This window comes from Furipterus horrens, unplaced genomic scaffold (genome assembly GCF_987537825.1).
Source record: "Furipterus horrens unplaced genomic scaffold, mFurHor1.1.pri manual_scaffold_5, whole genome shotgun sequence".
NCBI lineage: Eukaryota > Metazoa > Chordata > Mammalia > Chiroptera > Furipteridae > Furipterus > Furipterus horrens.
This window is the reverse complement of record NW_028327175.1, coordinates 105944848-105966657: the sequence shown is the minus strand read 5'-3', so window position 1 is coordinate 105966657 and position 21810 is coordinate 105944848. Positions and strand designations below refer to the sequence as shown.

The 21810-nt window shown below is 41.1% G+C and overlaps 1 protein-coding gene across 2 annotated transcripts in view; it reads right to left on the bottom strand.

Annotated features, from left to right (window-relative positions):
- Positions 1-21810, bottom strand: part of PARN (poly(A)-specific ribonuclease) — a 165743-nt gene that overhangs the window by 103877 nt on the left and 40056 nt on the right. For both annotated transcript variants that reach the window (XM_090276989.1, XM_090276990.1), the window contains exons 17-18: positions 18279-18389; positions 17902-17971 (exon numbers count right to left, since the gene is read on the bottom strand). In XM_090276989.1, coding sequence (XP_090133115.1) covers positions 17902-17971; positions 18279-18389 — 181 coding nt within the window. The remainder of the gene's footprint in view (positions 1-17901; positions 17972-18278; positions 18390-21810) is intronic.

The window sequence follows — 21810 nt, the reverse complement described above, 5'->3', positions numbered from 1 at the left end:
CTTGGCATCTGTCAGTTTTTTTAATGTTCTACGATTATACGACTGGTGATGCTGTTTATCTCAGCTTTCCAACATGCCTAGAAAGATCCAAGAGTAAAGCACAGTGTACGGAGTCACCCACCTCTGTTGCCCATATGCTGCATGGCACTCACAGAAAGCCATCTGCTAACATTCCCTTCCAACCTGGGAAGTGACACTGTGACCTAGCCTGTGTAAGAAAGCCCACTACTCAAAAGAATTTCATTTCCAATATAAAACTTCTCAGGAGCCTTGAGCCCTTATCCAAATGTGGTTCCCCAGACAAGCAACAGGGACATCACTAGGGAACTGGATAGAAAGGCAAATTCCTAGGCCACACCTAACCCTATTTCCTCAGAAATTATGAGGACTGAGAATCACTGAGTTAACAAGAGTATGTTTCAAGGTTGTGTGGCTAATGGCCACTAATGATGATAAATTAATCAGCTGGATAATAATGACTTGGGTCAACTTCTCCAAAAAAAGTATTAGTGTTAATGATTTGTTTATACCAAGTGATTTTGGCTTAAAAAAACACAAAACTATTAAAATAAATATGAAGGACTACCTCAAAATCCAGGAAGCAATAAGAAAGCCTTCTACCACTCTCTGATATCAGGGGTTCAATTGAAGCAAGCAACTAGGTTCTTTGCAAGAGGTAAATTGGGGGTAATTAATTGCTCTGGCAGCTATTTTTCTCATTTTTAAGAAGAAAAACGATTACTTATACTGGTCTCTTGGAAACTCAATGGCAAAAGTCTAACCTGTCTCTATGAATTGGCCACAAATGAACACCTCCAGCATCACATATGAAACTGGAGCCACTTAACGCAGCACTGACAATGGCGAACAAAGAACCAGACACCTCTAACCTTATCAAAACTCCCCAACCTTACAAACAAGTGTCAGACACAGATTCTGGCAATCACAAAAGACATTAGGGCTGCTTTACAAAGTGCACTTTGATGACACAACAGCTTATCAGAACAACTCTCTAGCTGTCCAATGAATAAAATCAGATTGCAAAAACAATGCCAGTATTAACCGATTTTATGTAACTGAGCTCAAGAAAACAAAAAGGACAAAAATGAGCATTAAAAAGTGTGTTCAAGAATTTCTGAAGGTGATTCAGGAATACTTTGCCCAAGAAGCTCAAATCTTGGGGAACTGAAAAGATAATTAAAGTTCTTTAAAATTCTGCATCACAAAATCTATGGAGAATATCAATGATTCTATTCAGAAATGAAAGAAAATATTTAATTTTGCTCCTGCAGCAGCATGCTTTCCAATGTTATGTGGGAGAGGTACCCTGCTCACATGTGGCTTTTAACCTGAGTGATGATGTCCAAAGCCTCCATGTGAAATGGTGAGCTAGCATCCCAGTAGGAGCATCTAGGGACAAGTCAGGTTTCAGTCCTGAATCACTACTCAACCCCCTAGTGTATAAAAATGGAGTGAGAAAGCTCAGGGTACAAGTGAAGATCTCAGAAACATTTTTTTGTAATGCTTTAGGGCTGATGAAATTATAGTTTCATGTGATGAGCAGAGCCTAGATATAAGAAATGAGTTTGCAGTCTGAGAAGGAGCTTTGGGTAGACTGAATATCCAAGGCAATGGGAATAGGCAGAGAAGTGATCTATGTTGCCACAGATCAAAAAGACAAACTCCCCATGACTGCAGCACAGGAAGAGCTGCTATATGGGCTTCAGGCTTCCCAGTCACACTTGCCTCCACACACCATGATCACCATCAGGAAAACTAGCGAACTGGAGCTTCTTTGGATCGAGTGAGAAGAGAGGTGTTAGAATACAGGGGCTTATTTTATGTAATGTCAGATTTGCACACATACACACAGGCCTAAATGATCTGGAATGATTTCTAACGTTATGGCACATCTTAATAAAGAACAGTGTTTACTCTGGTCTCTTAGCAAAAAAGGAGAAACCTCAAGGCCCCAGACTCTTCGCTCTTACTCTTAGAAACTCAGTATTCTATTCAATAAGTAACAATTTGCATTTGTTCATCTGCTTTTTTCAAGACTATACTTCTCTTCCTAAAAAGTTCTATTAAAAAAGATTTTTTTTCCAAGAAAAATTGCACTCCTCTCATAATACTAAACATTGGCATACGAAAATATTGAGTAAAATCTAATCTCAACACAATTTGAGCAGTGAATTACAGTAGTCCCTCTCTATATCGCGGTTCACTTATCACAGTCTCACTGTATCGCAGGATTTTTAAAAATATTATATTTAATTATTTATCGCAGATTTTTCATTATATCGCAGGATTTTTCAGTACTCTACAGTAAATACTAAAATAAATGTAAGGTTCCTACTTTGCGGATTTTCACCTATCGCGGGGGTGGGAGTCTAGAACGTTAATACCCGCTATAAGTGAGGGATCACTGTAATTTGTCACTTACCCCAAGTCCCAAGTCTTTCAAAGGAAAACTGAAACCTTTAATGACTGCCAGCTCTACTGTACATGCAAATGGTCTTGGTATTTCCTTCAGAGCACAGCAGTCAAAACAATTCATAAGAACCTTGTATGCAAGGGCTCGTCATTATACATATGTATGTGCTACAAAAAACTAATTTTATCATTCAGGGTAGGAAGCATGCAGATATCTCTCACAAAATAAGCTCATTTATTTTGCTCACTAAAGCTCTTGTGTAAAATCAGAGGGCAACCACTGGCTAGCGGGGAGTTACTTTGCCATCAGTTATTTTAAGTTCACTCAGTAGGGGAGCAAGGGAGGGATACAATTTTCAATCTAGTCACTTGATGCTTTGACAAATAGAGTGTTACCCAACTTGTCCTGAAGCCAACTCATATCTTTTCTTAAACAGAGATATACCACTAGAAACAAGGGAGGAAGGGGAAGGGGGGAAAAAAAGAGAGAAAATCAGCAGCTCATTTGACGAGTCCACCAAATGAACCACATCAAATTACATTAAATAAAAAAGTTAAATTAAGCATTACAGAGGCAACTTCTGCACGGTGTATAATACAACAATTTGTAAAATGTCAGAGGAAACCAGCCCCAGTGATCAAAGTCAACATCTTTTACAATCACTGCTCAGGCTGAGAGAAAAAGAAATCTTTCAAAGATACCAGCATTATCTCTTAAGAAAATGTGCAACTAACTATAGAATTGTTTCTTTTAGAGACTGTGTTACTGTGGGATAAACTCTAAAGAGTGGAAGAGGTTCAATGGGGAAGATATATAGTAGCTAGTCTAAATTTCTTAAGAGTACACTGCTAACCCTTAAATCGTATAAGCACATAAATTAAATGTTAAATAGTCTTGGAAATAACTATTGCCTATTTGCTCAAGTCAGGGCCAAAGCATGGTGAGGAATACCTAAGAATGCTGACTTTACTACTAACTTGCCTACAGTAGGTTGAATGGTGACCTCCGAAAAGACAGGTCCACATTCTAAACACTGGCACCTGTGAATGTTGCCTTATTTGGAAAAAGGGTCTTAGTAGACATAACTAATAATTAAGAGTCTCCATCCCTAACTAGTGTGGCCCTGTTGGTTAGAATGTCATCTTGTAAACCAAAAGGTCACAGGTTTGATTCCCAGTCAGGGCATATGCCTGGGTTGTGGGTTTGGTCCCGGCGAGGGCATGTAGAGGCAACTAATTGATGTTTCTCTCTCACATTGATGTTTCTCTCCCTCCTTCTCCCCTCCCTTTCCCTTCTCTCTAAAAATAAATAAATAAGCATGTCCTCAGGTGAGGATTAAAAAAAAGTTAAGAGTCATCACATGAGAGCAGTATCTTAGACTACCAAGTAGGCCGTAAGTACCACAAGTGTCTTTATAAGAAAAAGATAGGGGGAGACAGGACACAACATAGAAGAGGAGGCATTATGACCATGGAGGCAGAGACTAGAGTGATGTGGCCACAAGCCAAGGAATGCCCACAGTCACCAGAAGCTGGAGGAAGCAAGAAACAGATTCTTCTCCCTGGGAGGAGTACAGCACTGCCTACACTTGGTTTCAAATTTCTGGACTCTAGAACTGTGAAATAATAATATTTTTTGTTGTTTTAAGCCACCAACCTTGTAATGAATTGTTATAGCAGGAGGAGGCGAGCTTTTAAACATATACCCAGAGGGATCCCAAAGTGAAATGAACATGACTTGGAGCAAAATAAAGGGCTTTGGTTAAGGCATACGAGGATAAAATATATTTTGTGTACCACAGAAAAATATATCTGCAAACTAGAAACTGGCTTCAAGCCTTCTGGAATCTGGGAGGCTGCTCCATGTACTTTTAACAATGAGCTCTGACTCCCGGTGGCATGTGATTCCAAAATTTGCACAATGCGAAAAAGGGTGAAAATGGACCATTTTTATTGAAAGGCTTATACCCTAGGCTCTTTATGATTAAAAGGCAATGTCCCAATAGCACCACAGTCTGTTTCCAACCAGATAAGGAGGAGTGATAAGCTATGCTCCCTTTCCCTGGTTCAGTTTCTGTTTTTGGTAGAAGCTAGAGGGCAGGGGACATTACTCCTTTACTCAAGCACCATTAATATAGAAGTCAAAGGTAACTACCAACAAGTTCTTGGGAAAGGCACCTACTGGACAGAAAAGGTCCCACAATCACTAATGATACTATTTGTCTCCATCCTGCCTCCCCTGAATTCCTCTGTCCTGGCATCAGCATGGACTCCTGGGAAAGAGATGTGCAAGGGCACAGCTACTCCTGGTGGCAGACAAATAGAAGGGGCTATCTGTGGCCTCACAAATGACACAGCCTAAACACCATCACATACAGAACCTGAGACCAACTAACAGGGCAAACAGTCTCCTGATTCACAATTCACTATCCAAACTCACAGCAAGACCTGTTTTTTTTTTGTTTGTTTGTTTGTTTTTCAATCCTCACCTGTGGATATGTTTATCAATTTTAGAGAGAGAAGAAGGGAGAGAGGGGGAAAAACTCTGATATGAGAAAACTATTGATCAGCTGCCTCCCTTGCACATCCCAATAGGGGAATAAACCCACACCTAGGCATGTGCCCTGCCTAGGAACTGAACCCACAACCTTTTTTATTTATTTTTTATGGGGGGTTGCGGGAAGTGTATGGGACAACACTCCAACCAACTGACTGACCTGGCCAGGGCAAGACCTGTTTAATAAAAATACAAAGACAGTCCTGGCCAGTGTGGCTCAGTTGGTCCCATGGATCAAAAGGTCATGGGTTCAGACAGCACCACAACATGGTGAAACAGGTCCCCATGTACAGACGAATCCCTAAGGCTCCACCCCTTACAACGTAACAGGAGTGACAGCTCTACCTGGGACGCAGAGGCAAACACACACAGGAGCCTGTAAGAATGAGGAGAAAGAGAAATATGGCCCGAAAGGGGAAACGGATCAAGGTTCCAGTGGGAGAACTAAGTGACGAGGAGATAGCCAACATAACAGATGAGGAGACAACCTAACAGACGCAGAGCTCAAAACACTGGTGATAAAGATGGTCACATGCTTGACAGATACGCTTGAGTATGGCAAACACATAAGAGAAAAAGTAAAAGCTATGTTAAGTGAAACGAAGGAAAAGCCACACAAAATCAATGGTGAAGGGAAGAAAAGTGGAGTTCAAATCAATGATCTGGAACATAAGGAAGAAAAAAGCAGTCAACCAGTGCAGAATGAGGAAGCAAGAATTGAAAAAAATGAGAAAAACTTCCCAAATTTTGTGAAGGAGATGGACATACAGGTCTGGGAAGCACAGAGGGTCCCAGGCAAGCTGGACCCAGAGGGGACCACACCAGGATGCGTCATGACTGAGATGCCAAAGGTGAAAGATAAAGAGAGAGTCCTGGGGTCAGCAAGAGAGAGGCAGAGAATTGCCTACAGGGGGGTGCCTATAGGACTTTCAGCTGATTTCTCAGAGGACACTTTGCAGGCAGGCAGGGACTGGCAAGCAGTATTCAATGTGATGAAAAGCAACCTACAACCAAGATCATTGACAGCAAAGCTATCATTTGGAATGGAAGGGCAGATGAAGTGCTTCTCAGACAAGGTAAAGCTAAAGGAGTTCATCATCACCAAACCATTATTATATGAAATGTCAAAGGGACTTTTACTTAAGAAAAAGAAGATCAAAACTATGAACACTAAAATGACAACAAACTTACAACTATCAACAACTGAATCTAAAAAATAAAAACAAAATCCAACTAAGCAAACCAGAATAGGAACAGAATCATAGGTATGAGAATAATTTGCAGCCTTATCAGCTGGGATGGGGGAGGGGGAGAAATGGGGAAATAGTGCAGGGACTAAGAAGCATAATCGGTTGGTACAAAATAGACAGGAGGATGTTAAGAATAATATAGGAAAGGGTGAAGCCAAAGAACTTACATGCACAACCCATGGACCTGAACTAAGGGCGGTGGGATTGCTGGAGGGAAGACGGGTACTAGACAGAGAGGAGAAAAGGGGAAAAAAATTGGAACTACTGTAACAACATAATCAATAAAATATACTTTAAAAAAAAGGGTCATGGGTTCGATTTCTGGTCAGGACATACACCCAGATTGTGGGTTCAACCCTTGGTCAGGGAACATATGAGAGGGCAATCGATCAATGTTTCTCTCACATCAGTGTTTCACTTTTTCTTTCTTTCTCTTTTTTTTCCTCTCTCTCTCTGCCCCTCTCTCTTCCTCTCTCTCTAAAAAGCAATGAAAAAATGCCATAGGGACTTCCAGCCAAGACAGAGGCAAAGGTAAACATGCTTCACCTCCCTCCACAACCATAAAAAGGAATACAACTACCTCAAAACTAAAAACAAACAGAATTACCAGAAAATCAAACTGCATAGAAGTCCAACAAACAAAGGTATAAGAAGTAATACTTATCTAGGCAGGTACGACAGCTCTACCTAAGACACAGAGGCAAACACAGCAGGCTGTCAAGTTGAGGAGACAGAGAAGTATGGCCCAAAAGAGGGAATGGATCAAGGTTCCTGTGGGAGAACTAAGCGACAAGGAGCTAGCCAACTTAAGAGATGAGGAGATAGCCAACATAACAGATGCAGAGTTCAAAACACTGGTGATAACGATGTTCACAGACTTGACAGACATGCTTGAGTATGGCAAACGCATAGGGAAGAAGTGAAGGCTATGCTAAATGAAACGAAAGAAAATCAACACAAAACCCATGGTGAAGGGAAGGAAGACAGGATTCAAACCACTTCTCTCCAAAGAGGACATACTGATGATGGCCAATAGACATATGAAAAGATGCTGGGCATCACTAATCAACAGCAAACACTGGGAATCAGAACAGATTAGCCTTGTCCTCTTGTTATTCCAGCACCTTCTGCTCTGCTGAGAAGGGGCAAGTAGGACAAGAGAAGGTCCAATAAAAGCCCCCTTGCAGATGATCAGGAGCCACTCTCCTGAGAGACAAGCAGTCTGTACTTCCAGACATGTGGCCTACTGACAACCTGCTACCAACCTGTCATGTGACCTGGCATATCACATGATGAAGCATGAATGGCAGGCTGCTAGTAAATGGGGCAAGTAAGAGTTACTCTGTCTATTATCAGTGAAAGAGCTGGGAAGAAAGGAAGTGCAGTTGGCCCTCTGCAGATTCAACCAACTACAAATAGAATGTTTAAGTGTTACATTGTTGCTGACATGTACTATGTGGTCAGGCCTACTGTACAGACTTTTTCTTGTCCTTATTCCCTAAACAATACAGTATAACAATTATTTACACGGCACTTTCATTGTATTATATATCATAAGTAATCTAGATGACCTAAAGTGTAGGGGAGAATGTACATAAGATATATGCATATATTATAGCATTTTTACATAAGAGACTTGAGTATTTGTGAATTTTGGTATCTGCAGGGGTCCTGGAACCAATCCCCCTTGGATACTGAGAACGACTGTATAGCCCTGATATTCAGTGTTTTGTTTTTCTATAATCCTTCAGGTTAAAATCTCTCTCATGTTAAATATGAAGTATATGCATACAGTATTCCCTCACTTATTGTGGGTATTACGTTCTAGACCCTCCCCACGAAGTAGGAACCTTGCATTTATTCTACACTCTCAAACCTAGTAACTTTAACAATGGTATACAGTACCGCAAAATCCCGGGATATAGAGAAAAATCCACGGTAAATAACTAAATATAATATTTTTAAAAATCCTGTGATACAGTGAAGCTGCGCTAAGTGAACCACGATATAGAGAGGGACTACTGTATAATAAAATAACATGTTGCCAGCACATAATTACTTTCCATAGACAAAAAAGGGAAAAACCCTGTGTGCCTTATCTTAGTCACCATAATGGTTCCTCCTCTCTCTATCCTTGTGGTAGTTATATATACCTACATCAGCTTCCATAAATTGTTGTATCACTTGAACAAAACTTTTTTAAATTGCTCCAAATCAAAGCAACTTTGTTTTCACTATGTACCAATCTGACTCACTTCATCACCTGATTTTTTCATAAGCAAACACTAAAAGGCAGGTACTCTAGTCCCATTTTGTATCCACGTGTTAACAAATTTTCTTCTGTATAACTGAACTTAAAACATCAAACACATTTTACTATCATATCTACTTTTTTGAATCTTCTAGCATGTTAAATTCTCTTATATTTCAAGACAAGAAAATAATATATACCAGGCACCTACTAAGTTCTAAGAACTATCAAAGTCCTTTCACATCACACGCAATCTTTATAATCTCTGAGGTGAACAGCGTTATCCCAATTTCACAAAGCAGAAAACAATTTATTCAAGAATATCATGCCTTCTAGTGGTTTCTCTCCTCATCTCCTCATCTGCAGTTTAGAAAGAACATATATAGCAGGATCATTCCAAAAAGACCTCATTTTCTACAGGATTCCCATTCAGACTTAAAACACTTGTATCAAGAACAAGGTGGAGACTTCCGGCCAAGGTGGAGGCCTAGACAGACACGCTGGGTCTCCCTCCACAACTAAGAAGGAATAAAACTATCTCAAAACTAGAGACAACCAGAAGTTTCAGAAAATCAAGTTGCATGAAGTCCAGCAAACAAAGATATAGAGAAGAAATACTCATCCAGACAGGTAGGAGGGGTGGATCCGGGGCGCAGAGTACGCAGTGTGGTGGTGGCAGCAGCGGCGGCAGCGGCAGGCCAGGGGAAAGCGCAGTCACATGTTTTAAAAAGTTAGGAGGGACACCTGGGCAGTGTTCCCAGCTCCTGATCAGACCCTGCAAATCACAGTCCCAGCGCCAGGGAAAATCAAACCTCATTGCTTCTGACTGTGCAAACCAGTAGGGGTTGAAGGGGAGGAAGAAACTGCTGGTCTCAGCAGAATCCGCTTGTTTAAAGGGCCCCCACGGACCTAGAACATCCGCAGACCCACCCACTCTGGGAACGACAGGCAGCGCAACAGCTAGAGGGGCACCAGCCCCATACGGAAGTGGGAGAAGTGCCTGGAAAAGGGGCAAGTGCTGAGCAAACAGCATTGTTCCCTCAGACCCCTCCCCCACATACAGCGCCACAACGAGGTGAAACAGGTCGCCCTGTACTGATGGATCCCTAAGGCTCTGTCCCCTAAACATAAGAGGTGCGACAGCCCTTGCCCAAATCAGGGGCAAACACAGAAAGATGAGGAGACAGAGAAGTACGACCCAGAAGCGGGGGCAGATCAAGGTCCCAGTGGCACAACTAAGCAATGAGCAGATAGCACGCCTAACAGATGAGGAGATATATAACTTAACAGATGCATAGTTTAAGGCATTGGTGATTAGGATGCTCACAACTCTAACAACAAAGATTAAACAGGACAGGAAAAGAATGAACGCTATCCTGGCTGAAATAAAGGAAAATCCATATGAAACAAGTGGTGAAGGAAAGGAAACCAGGTTCAAATCAACAAATTGGAATATAATGAAGTAAGAAACTGTCACCCAGTACAGAAGGAGGAAATGAGAACTTTAAAAAAATGAGGAGAGGCTTTGATACCTCCAGGACAGCTATAAATGTGCCAACATCTGAATCATAGGGGTGCCAGAAGATGAAGAGGGAGAGCAAGAAACTGAAAAATGTGAAAAAATAATGAAGGAAAACTTCCCTAATTTGGGGAAGGAAATGGACATAAAAGTCCAGGAAGCACAGAGAGTCCCAAACAAACTAGACCCAGGGAGGACCACACCAAGACACATCGTAATCAAAATACCAAAGATTAAGGATAAAGAGAGAATCTTAAAAGCATCAAGAGAGAAGAGGAGAATTACTTAGAAAGAACCTATAAAACTGTCAGCTGACTTCTCAACAGAAACTTTGTAGGCAAGAAGGGACTGGCAGGAAATATTCAAAGTGATGAAAAGCAAGGCCCTACAACCAAGATTACTCTATCCAGCAAAGATATCATTCAGAATGGAAGGCAGATAAAGTGCTTCCCAGACAAAGTAAAGCTGAAGGAGTTCATCATCACAAGCCATTATTATATGAAATTTTAAAGGGACTTATTTAAGAAAAAGGATATCAAAACTATGAACATTAAAATGAAAACAGTATCACAACTAACAACAAAAGAAGCTAGGGAATGGAACAAAGGTAAACTAAGCAGACAATAGAGTGGGAACAGAACCATAGGTATGGGGAGCATGTGGGGGGCAGTCAGCAGGGAGGGGGAAGGGGAGAGGGAGGGAAATGGTACAGGAATTAAGAAGCAAGGTAGGAGGGTAGGGAATAGATGTTGAGAAGAGCTTTATGCACAACCCATGGACATGGACTAGGGCGGAGGGGACTGCTGGCGGGAGGGGGGTTGCTGGGTGGAGGGGAGTAAAGGGAAAAGAAATTGGGACAACTGTAACAGCATAATCAATAAGACATACAAAAAAAAAAAAAAAGAACAAGGTGGCCATCCTATACGTACAGAAACCTGCAGGCAATTCTTTCCTTTTAATTCTATTACATACAGAGAACAACCAAAATTAGAGACTTAGCGATTTCCTTTCTCTTTCTAAGAACTGAGATACAAATGAAAAATAGCCTTTCCAAAAAAAAAAACCTTCATAAAAGGTTATCCATAAGAGTTTAAGGTGTCTTGCAGAAACAGATGGCTGTTAATAAAACATAAGACAAAAATCTGATTTTGTGCTTTGTATGGTGCAATAAAAAGTAAAAGCAAAAGAGTATTTTTAGCTCTTCCCAGCCTAAAAGGATTTAACCAGAGGATCTTCTCTAAGTCTGGTTTTCCATGCATTGATTAAAACTGACCAAGGTTATCAAAAAAATGTATATCATTTCCTGACCAGAGAGCATACAATATAAAGGAAAAGCACATTCCACACAGCCTATCATTAGCAGTGGTCTGATCCTGATTTCCATCACTCACTCTCTTATGACTTTCATTCTGATTCCAACAAAGTAAGGAGAAATATGGGAGGTGCTCAGATCATAGAAAAGAGAAAATGGCACTATGCAAAACTTTCATGGGACATTCTTGTAGACAAATACAGCTCAGAACGCACCTTATATTGCATTTTCTGCATACTGCCAAATACCAGCTGTCCTGGGATTTTTCTCAATAGTTTGACTCAGTGAAGTGACCAAAAAAGATACCTATTGCATTCAAATTCTAATATAAGATATGTAGAAATAGGTAGTTACTTCCTCTCAAGGTTGACTTTTTAAACTTAAGTCTGGTGATCCCAAAGCAGAATATTATTTGAATGTGTGAGCAGTCTGATGCCCTTCCACACTGATGTTAGGACCATGCATATTTGGTTGAGGTAAACTAAGAAAAGCCTGATGCCAAAACATATGAACCCCCAGAAAAATTAACAAATTTTTCTAAAATCAACCACCTGAGATAATTTTTATGACAACTATTGGATATTTTTCTTTAAAGGTAATCTTGAAAAAATGTCATAAATCTGCACGTAAGCAAGAATGAGATCAGTACAACTTCCGGCCAAGATGGAGGCCTAGACAGACATGCTGTGTCTTCCTCCACAACTAAGAAGAAATACAACTACCTCAAAACTAGAGACAAACAGAAGTTCCAGAAAATCGAGCTGCATGCAAGTCCAACAAAGATATAAAGAAGAAATACTCATCCAGACAGGTAGGAGGGGCAGAGCCAGGGCGGAGAGGATGAAGTGTGGTGGCAGCAACAGCAGGCAGCAGAAAGCGCAGTCACGCATTTTAGAAAGTAGGGAGGGACACCTGGGGAGCACTCCTGGCACCAGATCAGACCACAGAGCTCATGGTTCCAGCCCCGGGGAAAATAAAGCGTCATTGACTATTCAAACCAGTGGGGGTTGGGGAAGAGGAAGAAACTGCTGGTCTCTCAGCAGAGTCCGCTTGCTTAAAGGGCCCCCAGTCCTAGAACATCCACAAATCCACCCACTCTGGGAACAACAGCCAGGGCAGCAGCTGCAGAGGCGCCAGTCCCATATGGAAAGTGGGAAAAGTGCCTGGAAAAGGGGCGCGTGCTGAACAAGTGGCATTGTTCCCACTCTGACCCCTCCCCAACATACAGCGCCACAATGTGGTGAAACGGGTCACCCTGTACTGACGAATACCTAAGGCTCCGCCCCTTACAACATAACAGGAGCAACAGCTTTACCTAAGACACAGAGGCAAACAAACACAGGCGCCTGCCAAGATGAGAAGACAGAGAAGTATGGCCCAAAAGGGGGAACGGATCAAGGTTCCAGTGGGAGAACTAAGCAATGAGGAGATAGCCAACCTCACAGATGAGGAGATAGCCAATGTAATAGACGTAGAGTTCAAAACACTGATGATAAAGATGCTCACAGGCTTGACAGATATGCTTGAGTACAGCAAACACATAAGGGAAGAAGTAAAGACTATGTTAAACAAGACGAAGGAAAATCCACACAAAACCAATGGTGAAGGGAAGTAAATTGGGGTTCAAATCAATGATTTGAAACATAAGGAAGAAAAAAACAGTCAACAAGTACAGAATGAAGAAACAAGAATTGAAAAAAATGAAACAAGAATTGAAAAATCTCTGGGACAACTTTAAACGTGCCAACATCTGAATCATAGGGGTGCCAGAAGGAGAAGAGGAAGAGCAAGAAATTGAAAGCTTATGTGGAAAAATAATAAAGAAAAACTTCCCAAATTTGGCAAAGGAAATGGACATACAAGTTCAGGAAGCACAGAGAGTCTCAAACAAGCTAGACCCAAAAAGGATCACACCAAGACACATCATAATTAAAATGCCAAAGGTTAAAAATAAAGAGAATCTTAAAAGCAGCAAGAGAAAAGCAGAGAGTTACCTACAAAGGGGTGCCTATAAGACTATCAACTGATTTCTCAAAAGAAACTTTGTAGACAAGAAGAGACTGTCAAGAAATATTCAAAGTGATGAAAATCAAAAGCCTACAATCAAGATTACTCTATCCAGCAAAGCTATCATTTAGAATGGAAGGGCAGATAAAGTGTTTCTCAGACAAGGTAAAGTTAAAGGATTTCATCATCACCAACCCCTTATTATATGAAATGTTAAAGGGACTTATTTAAGAAAAAGAAAATTAACCCTGGTTAGTATGGTTCAGTGGATTGAGTGCCAACCTGAGAACCAAAGGGCAGCCAGTTCCATTCCCAGTCAGGGCACATGCCTGGGTTGCGGGCCAGGTCCCCAGTTGGGGGCGTGTGAGAGGCAACCACACATTGATGTTTCTCCCCCACTCTTTCTCCTTCCCCTCCCCTCTCTCTAAAAATAAATAAACTTATTTTTTTAAAAAAGACAGAAAAAGAAAATAAAAACTTGAACAGTAAAATGACAACAAACTCACAACTATCAACAACTGAATCTAAAAAATAAAAACAAAATCCAACTAAGCAAACAACTAGAACAGAACAGAACCATAGACATAGAGATCATCTGGAAGTTTATTAGCTGGGAGAGGGAAGAGGGAGAATGGTGGAAAAGGTACAGGGATTAAGAAGCATAATTAGTAGGTACAAAATAGACAGGGAGATGTTAATAATAGTATAGGAAATGGAGAAGCCAAAGAACTTATATGCACAACCCATGGACACCAACTAAGGGGGGGAGGGTTGCTGGAGAGAAGGGAGGTACTGGGCAGGGGTGGGCAAAGGGGAAAAAATTGGGACAACTGTAATAGCATAATCAATACAATATACTTAAACAAATTGAATCTAAAAACAAACTAAGAAAACAAGAACAGAGAAAGAATCATGGATCTAGAGAGCATTTTGATGGCTGCCAGATGGGAGGGTGGTGTGGGGAAATGGGTAAAGAGGTGAGGGGATTAAGAAGTACTAATAGCTAGTTATAAAATAGCCATGTGAATATTAAGTACAGTATATGTACTTATGACCCGAAGAACATGTACTCATGACGCACGAACATGAACAATGGTGTGGGGACTGCCTGAGGAAGTGGGGGTTGCTGGGTTGAGGAGGGTTAAAGGGGGAAAATGGGACGACTATAATAACAATCAATAAAATATAATTTAAAAGTAAATAAATTGACCTAGAAATATTATACATAAAGTCTTAGGTAAGCTTTTTCATCAAAGCTTATTCTGAACGCTCTTCATGTTGGTCACACAGATTACTGATAACATAGGTGCTTCCTGTATCTAATAGTTTGTATCTATTACCGATTTTATAACGAGTTGATTTCATGGAGAATAGGATCATTGTTTTACATATTTACAAATAAGTAAACATCTGCCAGCTGAAAAACATTGTTGAACAATGAATTTAACATCATGCACATAAAAATGTAAGGAATAACTATGATCCAAACATTTACTGTCACCTGTAGGTTCCATGGTCTATGATTGACTGCCCTTCCAAAGATTTACAAACTAAGTACCTGCCCCAAAATTAGCGTTAAGAGCTAAGAAAATCCTGTTGCATCTGTTTAGAAAGATCTGGATAGACAGCAAGGACTCACTTGTTAGCAGAATAAATTTCCCATACAGAAAAATTCAATTTTATTTCTGATGTATACCACGTGGTTACTCAGTCCACTTTGAAAGACATCTGAAAATATCAAATACATTTACTTCTGAACTTCCATTAAAAAAAAAAAACAAAGGTTAAAAAATAAGCCACAGCATAAAAATTCCCTGAAACTACACAAATTCTAAACCTGTTGCAATCCAGATGTTTGGAATTAATATCTGTCTCTGCAGCATGTCACCCAAGTACAAGCACTGTGATACTAGTATTTATACAAACATCCTAAGAAGACAGTATTCTTACCCAGTAAAGCACTGATAGAATTGTAAAGTGCTGTACAGAATGTAAGGAAATGATATAACCAACCCAACACCAAAATAATTCTTTCTCCCCGTGATGGTGATCACTGTTAGCTGCCTTGTTCTCTCTGGCTCACCCAGAATCTCCCAGAACCAACCCTGCTAAGAGAGCGGGAGTAAAGATGAAGGTTTAGGGCTCTGGCACAGATTCAAACTGTGGCCTGCTTGAGTACATCCATAACTTTAGTCTCAACTGTGCCAAGAAAGCACAAACCGCATTTTGAAGTAATAATCTTGAGTCTTTGAAAATGTTCTAAACTTAAGACTTCTCACTAACTCACACTGACTTCTTCCAAAAATGAAGGTACGTGACCAAGCTTGTACTTCACTGGGCCTATTCAGATGAGGGCTCAGGATGCAGTGACAATCAAAGCTCCATAGATCATCTTAAAAGTCATTTGTAGGACTTCCGGCCAAGATGGAGGCTTAGACGGACACGCTAGGTCTCCCTCTACAACTATAGAGGAATACAACTACTTCAAAACAAAGGATAACTAGAAATTCCAGAAAATAAAACTACACAGAAGTCCAACATATGAAGTTATAAACCAGCGGTGCCATTTGGGCAGGTAAGAGCGAAAGGGGGCAGTGCTGTTTGCGGTCGCACCCGGAGCGGCGGGCGGCGAGGAGTCCCGGCTGCGCAGGCCCCTGGCGGTGCGCGACCCCGGCGAGGAGTCCCGGCGGCCGAGCCCCTGGCGGTGCGCGGCTCCGGCGCTGGGGAGAGCGGCTGCCGCATCGCCTTGAACAGTGAGGCCCAGGGGGGCGGGAGGACGGATCCCGGTCTCCTAGCTGAATAACTGTGTGAATCCATCTTGGACCCCCGCCCCCAAAGAAAGCACCACAGGGCTGCGAAATAGGTCGCGGACAGGCAGGCGCCGGTCGCTAATTTGTGACGCGTATACAGGCACTGCCCCCGACAGCCGGCCCAAGAAAACAAAACGCATCTGTCAAAATGAGGCAGACAACTATAGAGATCCCGGTGACACAACTCACCAGACAGCAGATAGAGAACCTGACAGATGAACAGATAAGAAACCTGTCAGAGGCTCAGTTCTGGGCCATTGTTATCAGGTGGCTTACAGAATTCACAAAAGAGCAGGAAAAAGATATGAAAGAAGCGAAAAACTTTCATAACGAAAGGAACAAAACCACATACGAGACAGAAGGAAAGGAAATAAAATCCAGAGTTCATTTCAACAAACTGGAATAAGGAGAAGGAACAAGCAGTCAATCAATGCAGCGAGAGGAAATGGGAAGCAACAATGAAAGGATCAGAAACCTCTGGGACAGCTATAAAAGGCCCAACATAAGAATCATTGGTTTGCCAGAGAATGAGGAAGATGAACTAGAACTTGAAAAATTGAGTGAAAATATAATAAAGGAGAACTTCCCAGACTTGGGGAAGGGAATAGACCTGCAGGTCCAGGAAGCAAGGAGAGTTCCCAAGAGACTGGACCCAGGGAGAACCACTCCAAGACACATTATAATCAAAATGTCAAAAATTAAAGAGAGAATCTTAAAAGCAGCAAGAGAGAAGAAAAGAATTATGTACAAAGGGGTCCCAATTAGACTATCAGCTGACTTCTCAAGGGAAACCCTACAGGCAAGAAGAGACTGGCAAGAAATATTCAAAGTAATGAAAATCCAAAACCTACAACCACGAATACTCTATCCAGCGAAATTGTCATTCAGAATAGAAGGACAGAGAAAGTGTTTCCAGGACAAAATAAAACTGAAAGAGTTCATTAGATCCAAACCACTGTTAATATGAGATGTTAAAGGGACTGGTTTAAAAAAAAAAAACAGAAGCTAGGGAGATGAAACAAAGGCAAACTAAATAGGCAACGAGAGTGGAAGAGGAACTGTGGGTACGGGAAGCATATTGGGGGGAGGTCAACAGGGAGGGGGAATGGGGAAAGGGAGGGAGATGATATAGGAATTGGGGATCAAGGTAGGAGGGAATGGAATAGACGGAGAGAGGTTGGGAGGAACTGTATGCACAACTAATGGACATAATCTAAAAGGGGGGGACAACTGGAGGGAGGGGGGCCACCGGGTGGAGGGGAGCAGAGGGAAGGGAAATTGGCACAAATGTAATAATTTAATCAATAAAACACATTAAATCTGAAAAAAAAAAAAAAAAGTCATTTGTATAACCAACATCTTCTTAGAAACTATATTTAATCATGTAATAATACAAACAAAAATAATCTCACATGTGAAGTCTGTTAGGAGTAAGTTAGGTCTAACTGTGCATGTGTGCGCATGCATGCACGTGCGTGCACACACACACACTCTCCTGTAGGCAATTTAAACACAAACCACCAGTTCTCTGTCTTAGAAGTAATGCACTACCATTGGCAGTGTTTTCTTTCAGCTAATATATTTAATAAATTATTTCCCAAAAAATTAGTTTTTATTTTCAAAAATCATCTCAGTCACTAGAGACGAGAAATATTTCATCTAATAATGCACTATATCTCCCAGTCATCCCTACTTGACATTCCAGATACCAGGCTATTCCATAGTGAGAGAACGTGGGCTTTAGGGCCCACTGATTACTTACTTGTTAATAAAAGGTTCAATGAGTTTTGATCTGGAAGACACATGAATTTTGGGAGGACTAAGAAATGAACCTAATTAAAAAAAAAAAAAAGAGCAGAGTATTATATACAGTCAAGTAGACAAAGCCTGAAAGTTCAGGAAAAAATATGTTTAAATCAACAGTATGGGTAGGCAAGGGTAAAAGGTACTCATATGGGCCAAGTCCCGTAAAATCAGTACAAGTCAACGGTTCCTCCCTGTGTACTCTGTGTACTCTCCATCCCCTCCACTCCAACCCCTCCCACTTCTAATTGGGTGAGTGGATCCCAGAGAAATAGCAGACATGGTTAAGATCCATTCTACACCATTATGTTTAACAAAAACATGTACAGTGAGTACCTAGGTAGTTTGTCATGGATATGAAACACAATCCTGTGATATAAGCATCATAGCCTGCCTCATGGAGCTGTTCAGAAGCTGTGTCGTAACTTGGAAAACCTTCTGCACTTTCTAAATAGAAAAAGAAAAAAACAGTTTTTCCAAGGACATCACAAATTATAAAGACAAACAAGTGTAATGCCCTACCAAATCCAGATTGTATTTAGTATGTGCTACAGAAATATCCCAAATAAGCATTTAAAAATGTTTCTTTTTAAGAAGTTTTATTTTTTTAATTGGATTTTATTGATTATGCTATTACAGTTGTCCCAATTTTCCCCACTTGGCCCTCTTCCCCCCAGTATCCCTCACTCCTGCAGGCAATCCCCACACCATTGTTCATGTTCATGGTCATAAGTACATGTGCCTTGGCTGCTCCATTTCCTATGCTGTACTTTACATCCCCATGGCTGTTCTGTAACTGCCTATTTCTATTTCTTACTCCCCTCACCTCTTCACCCATCCGCCCGCACCCCGCTTCCATCTGGCCACCATCAAAATGCTCTCTGTATCCATGATTCTGTCCCTGTTCTTGTTTCATTTGTTTTTCAGATTCAATTGTTGATAGATATGTATTTATTGTCATTTTAGTGGTCACAGTTTTGATCTTCTTTTTCTTAAATAAATCCTTTTAACATTTCATATAATAATGGTTTGGTGATGGTCAGCTCCTTTAGTTTTTTTTGTTTTGTTTTTTTTGTTTGTTTGTTTGTCTGGGGAGCTCTTTATCTGACCTTCCATTCTTTTTTTTTTTTTTTTTTACTAGAGATATTTTAAAATAGGTGTTAATTAAGTGAAAATTGATAGTGCTTAAAGCATAGCTCAGGAATTCATTTGGATGGTCACCTTGGCAGGTTTTACCAGGCTAATTCCCTGATTTGTAGAGTGGGGCAACCATTCTTAATCCTTACAAAATTTAAGTTTATTTTATTGATTATGCTATTACAGTTGTCCTGCCCTTCCATTCTGAATGATATCTTTGCTGGATAGAGTAATCTTGGTTGTAGGGCCTTGCTTTTCATCACTTTGAATATTTCCTGCCAGTCCCTTCTTGCCTGCAAAGTTTCTGTTGAGAAATCAACTGACAGCTTATGGGAACTCTCCTATAAGTAACTAACTGCTTTTCTCTTGCTTTTAGGATTCTCTCTTTTCATCTTTAATCTTAAGCATTTTAATTATGATGTGTCTTGGAATGGACCTCTTTGCATCCATCTTGTGTGGGACTCTCTGTGATTCTTGGACTTGCATGTCTATTTCCTTCACCAAATCAGGGAAGTTTTCTTTCTTTATTGTTTCAAATAGAGTTCCAATTTCTTGCACTTTCTCCTCTCCTTCTGGCACCCCTATGATGCAAATGTTGGTACTCTTAAATTTGTCCCAGAGATTGCTTACACTATCTTCATTTTTTTGCTTTCTTTTTTCTTCCTGTTGTTCTGATTGTTTTTTGCTTCCTTACATTCCAAATCATTGATTTAACCTGGCACTATCTACTCTACTGTGTTTCCCTGTAAACCGTTCTTTATTTTAATTAATGTATCCTTCGTTTCTGACTAGATCTTTTTTATGCTGTTGAGATTCGCACTAAGTTCCTTAAGCATCCTTATAACCAGTGTTTTGAACTGTGCATCTGATAGATTGCTCATCTCCATTTTGTTTAGCTCTTTTTCTGAAGTTTTGATCTGTTCTTTCACTTGGGCCACATTTCTTTGTCTCCTCATTTTGGCAGCCTTCTTGTGTTTTCTATATATTAAGTAGAGCTGCTATGGTTCTTGGTAGTGTCACCTAATGTAGTAGGTGTTCTGTAGGGTCCAGTGGCACAGCTTCCTTATCACTCAATCTGGGTACTCGAGGTGTGCCTTTCGCGTGGGCCGAGTACACCCTCCTCTTGTAGTTGAGCCTTGGTTGCTATTGGCAGATGAATGGGACTGACTTACCCAGGCCAGTCAGCTTCAAGGATTGGCTGTGTCCACTGACCACCAACCTCCACCCTCTGTGGAGATCAGCTGTGCAGGGGCAGGGTGGTGGTGCTCCAGCGTGGTCTGTAGCTAGCCACTGGGTACACAGGCTCTTGGGTTTCCAGGGTGGTGCAGACCAAGGTCAGCCCTGACTTGTGTTCTGCCCAGTGCGGCCCTGCCTGAGCTATAAAGTAATCTGAGATGGTTGCTACTTGTGCTGGGTTTGGAGGTTCCCAGGTGAAGCCAAGCTGTTAATCTAGGCTGGTTTCTGCTACAGCCCAGCCTGGGGCCACTTAGCAAGAGGTACAGGGCCTAGGGGCTCACTGAGGCAGCCTGTTGCTTTTGAGAGGATTTAAGATGTTGTGAAGCACCAGTCCAGATCAGCCATTCATATGGAAAAGTTCCTGTTAACTGTTTGGGTGGGCCCATATGTTGGGTAGGACGGAGCCCAGGTGATGTCCAGGACAGGGCAAAAGTGTTAGCCAGGTTGATGGTGATTCAGATATGGCACCCACCTGCCAGGCCTGTGGGGTGAGGGTTAAGAAAAGGGACAATGGCTGTTGCCTGCCTTTCTGAGAGGAAGCTGTCCCTCAGCTCTCGCCTTGATGCCAAACACTTTAGTTCCTCCCCGTATGCCATTGGTCCCTTTCAAGCTGCTACCCTGGTGCTGGAGCTTAAAGGGAGTGAGTCTAATTAAGTCCAGTGTGTGGGTTCTTTAAGAGGAACTGCTGGGAACTCCAGGAGTTTCTTCCCCAGACTCAATCCTCACTGCTTTTTGCAGCCAGAAGTTATGGGCACTGGACCCCTGGGTGAGGGGGCCTGTTGTGAGGCACTTGGATTGCTTCCATATCTTGGTTATTGTTCAGTAACACTTGCAATGAACATAAAGATGCATATATTCTTTTGAATTAGGTTTTGGGTTTCTCTGGATATACATACACAGAAGTGAATCGCTGGGTCGTAAGATAGTTTCCATTTTTAATTTTTTGAGATCCTCCACATTGGTTTCCATAGTGCCTGCACCAATCTGCATTCCCATCAACAGTGCACAAGGATTCTCTTTTCTCTACATCCTCACAACACTTGTTTGTTGACTTGTTCTGGTAGCCATTCTGGTAGGTGTGAAGCAATATCTCATTGTGGCTTTAATTTGACATTTCTCTAATGATTAGTGATGTCAAGCATCTTTTTGCTGTTCAAAAACATTGCAGTTTGATGTAGTCCCATTTGTTTATTTTTTTCTTTCATTTCCCTTACCTGAGGAGATATATCAGAAAAATATTACTGTAAGAAATGTTCGAAATTTTACTGCCTATGTTTTCTTCTAAGAGTTTTATGGTTTTGAGTCTTACAGTTAAGTCGTTAATCCATCTTGAGTTTATTCTTGTATATGGTGTAAGGTGGTGGTCTAATTTAATTTTTTTGCATGTATCTGTCCAATTTTCCCAACACCAGTTATTAAATAGACTGTCTTTGCCCCATTTGATGTTCTTGTCTCCTTTGTCAAATATTAATTGGTGATAAAAGTGTGGATTTAT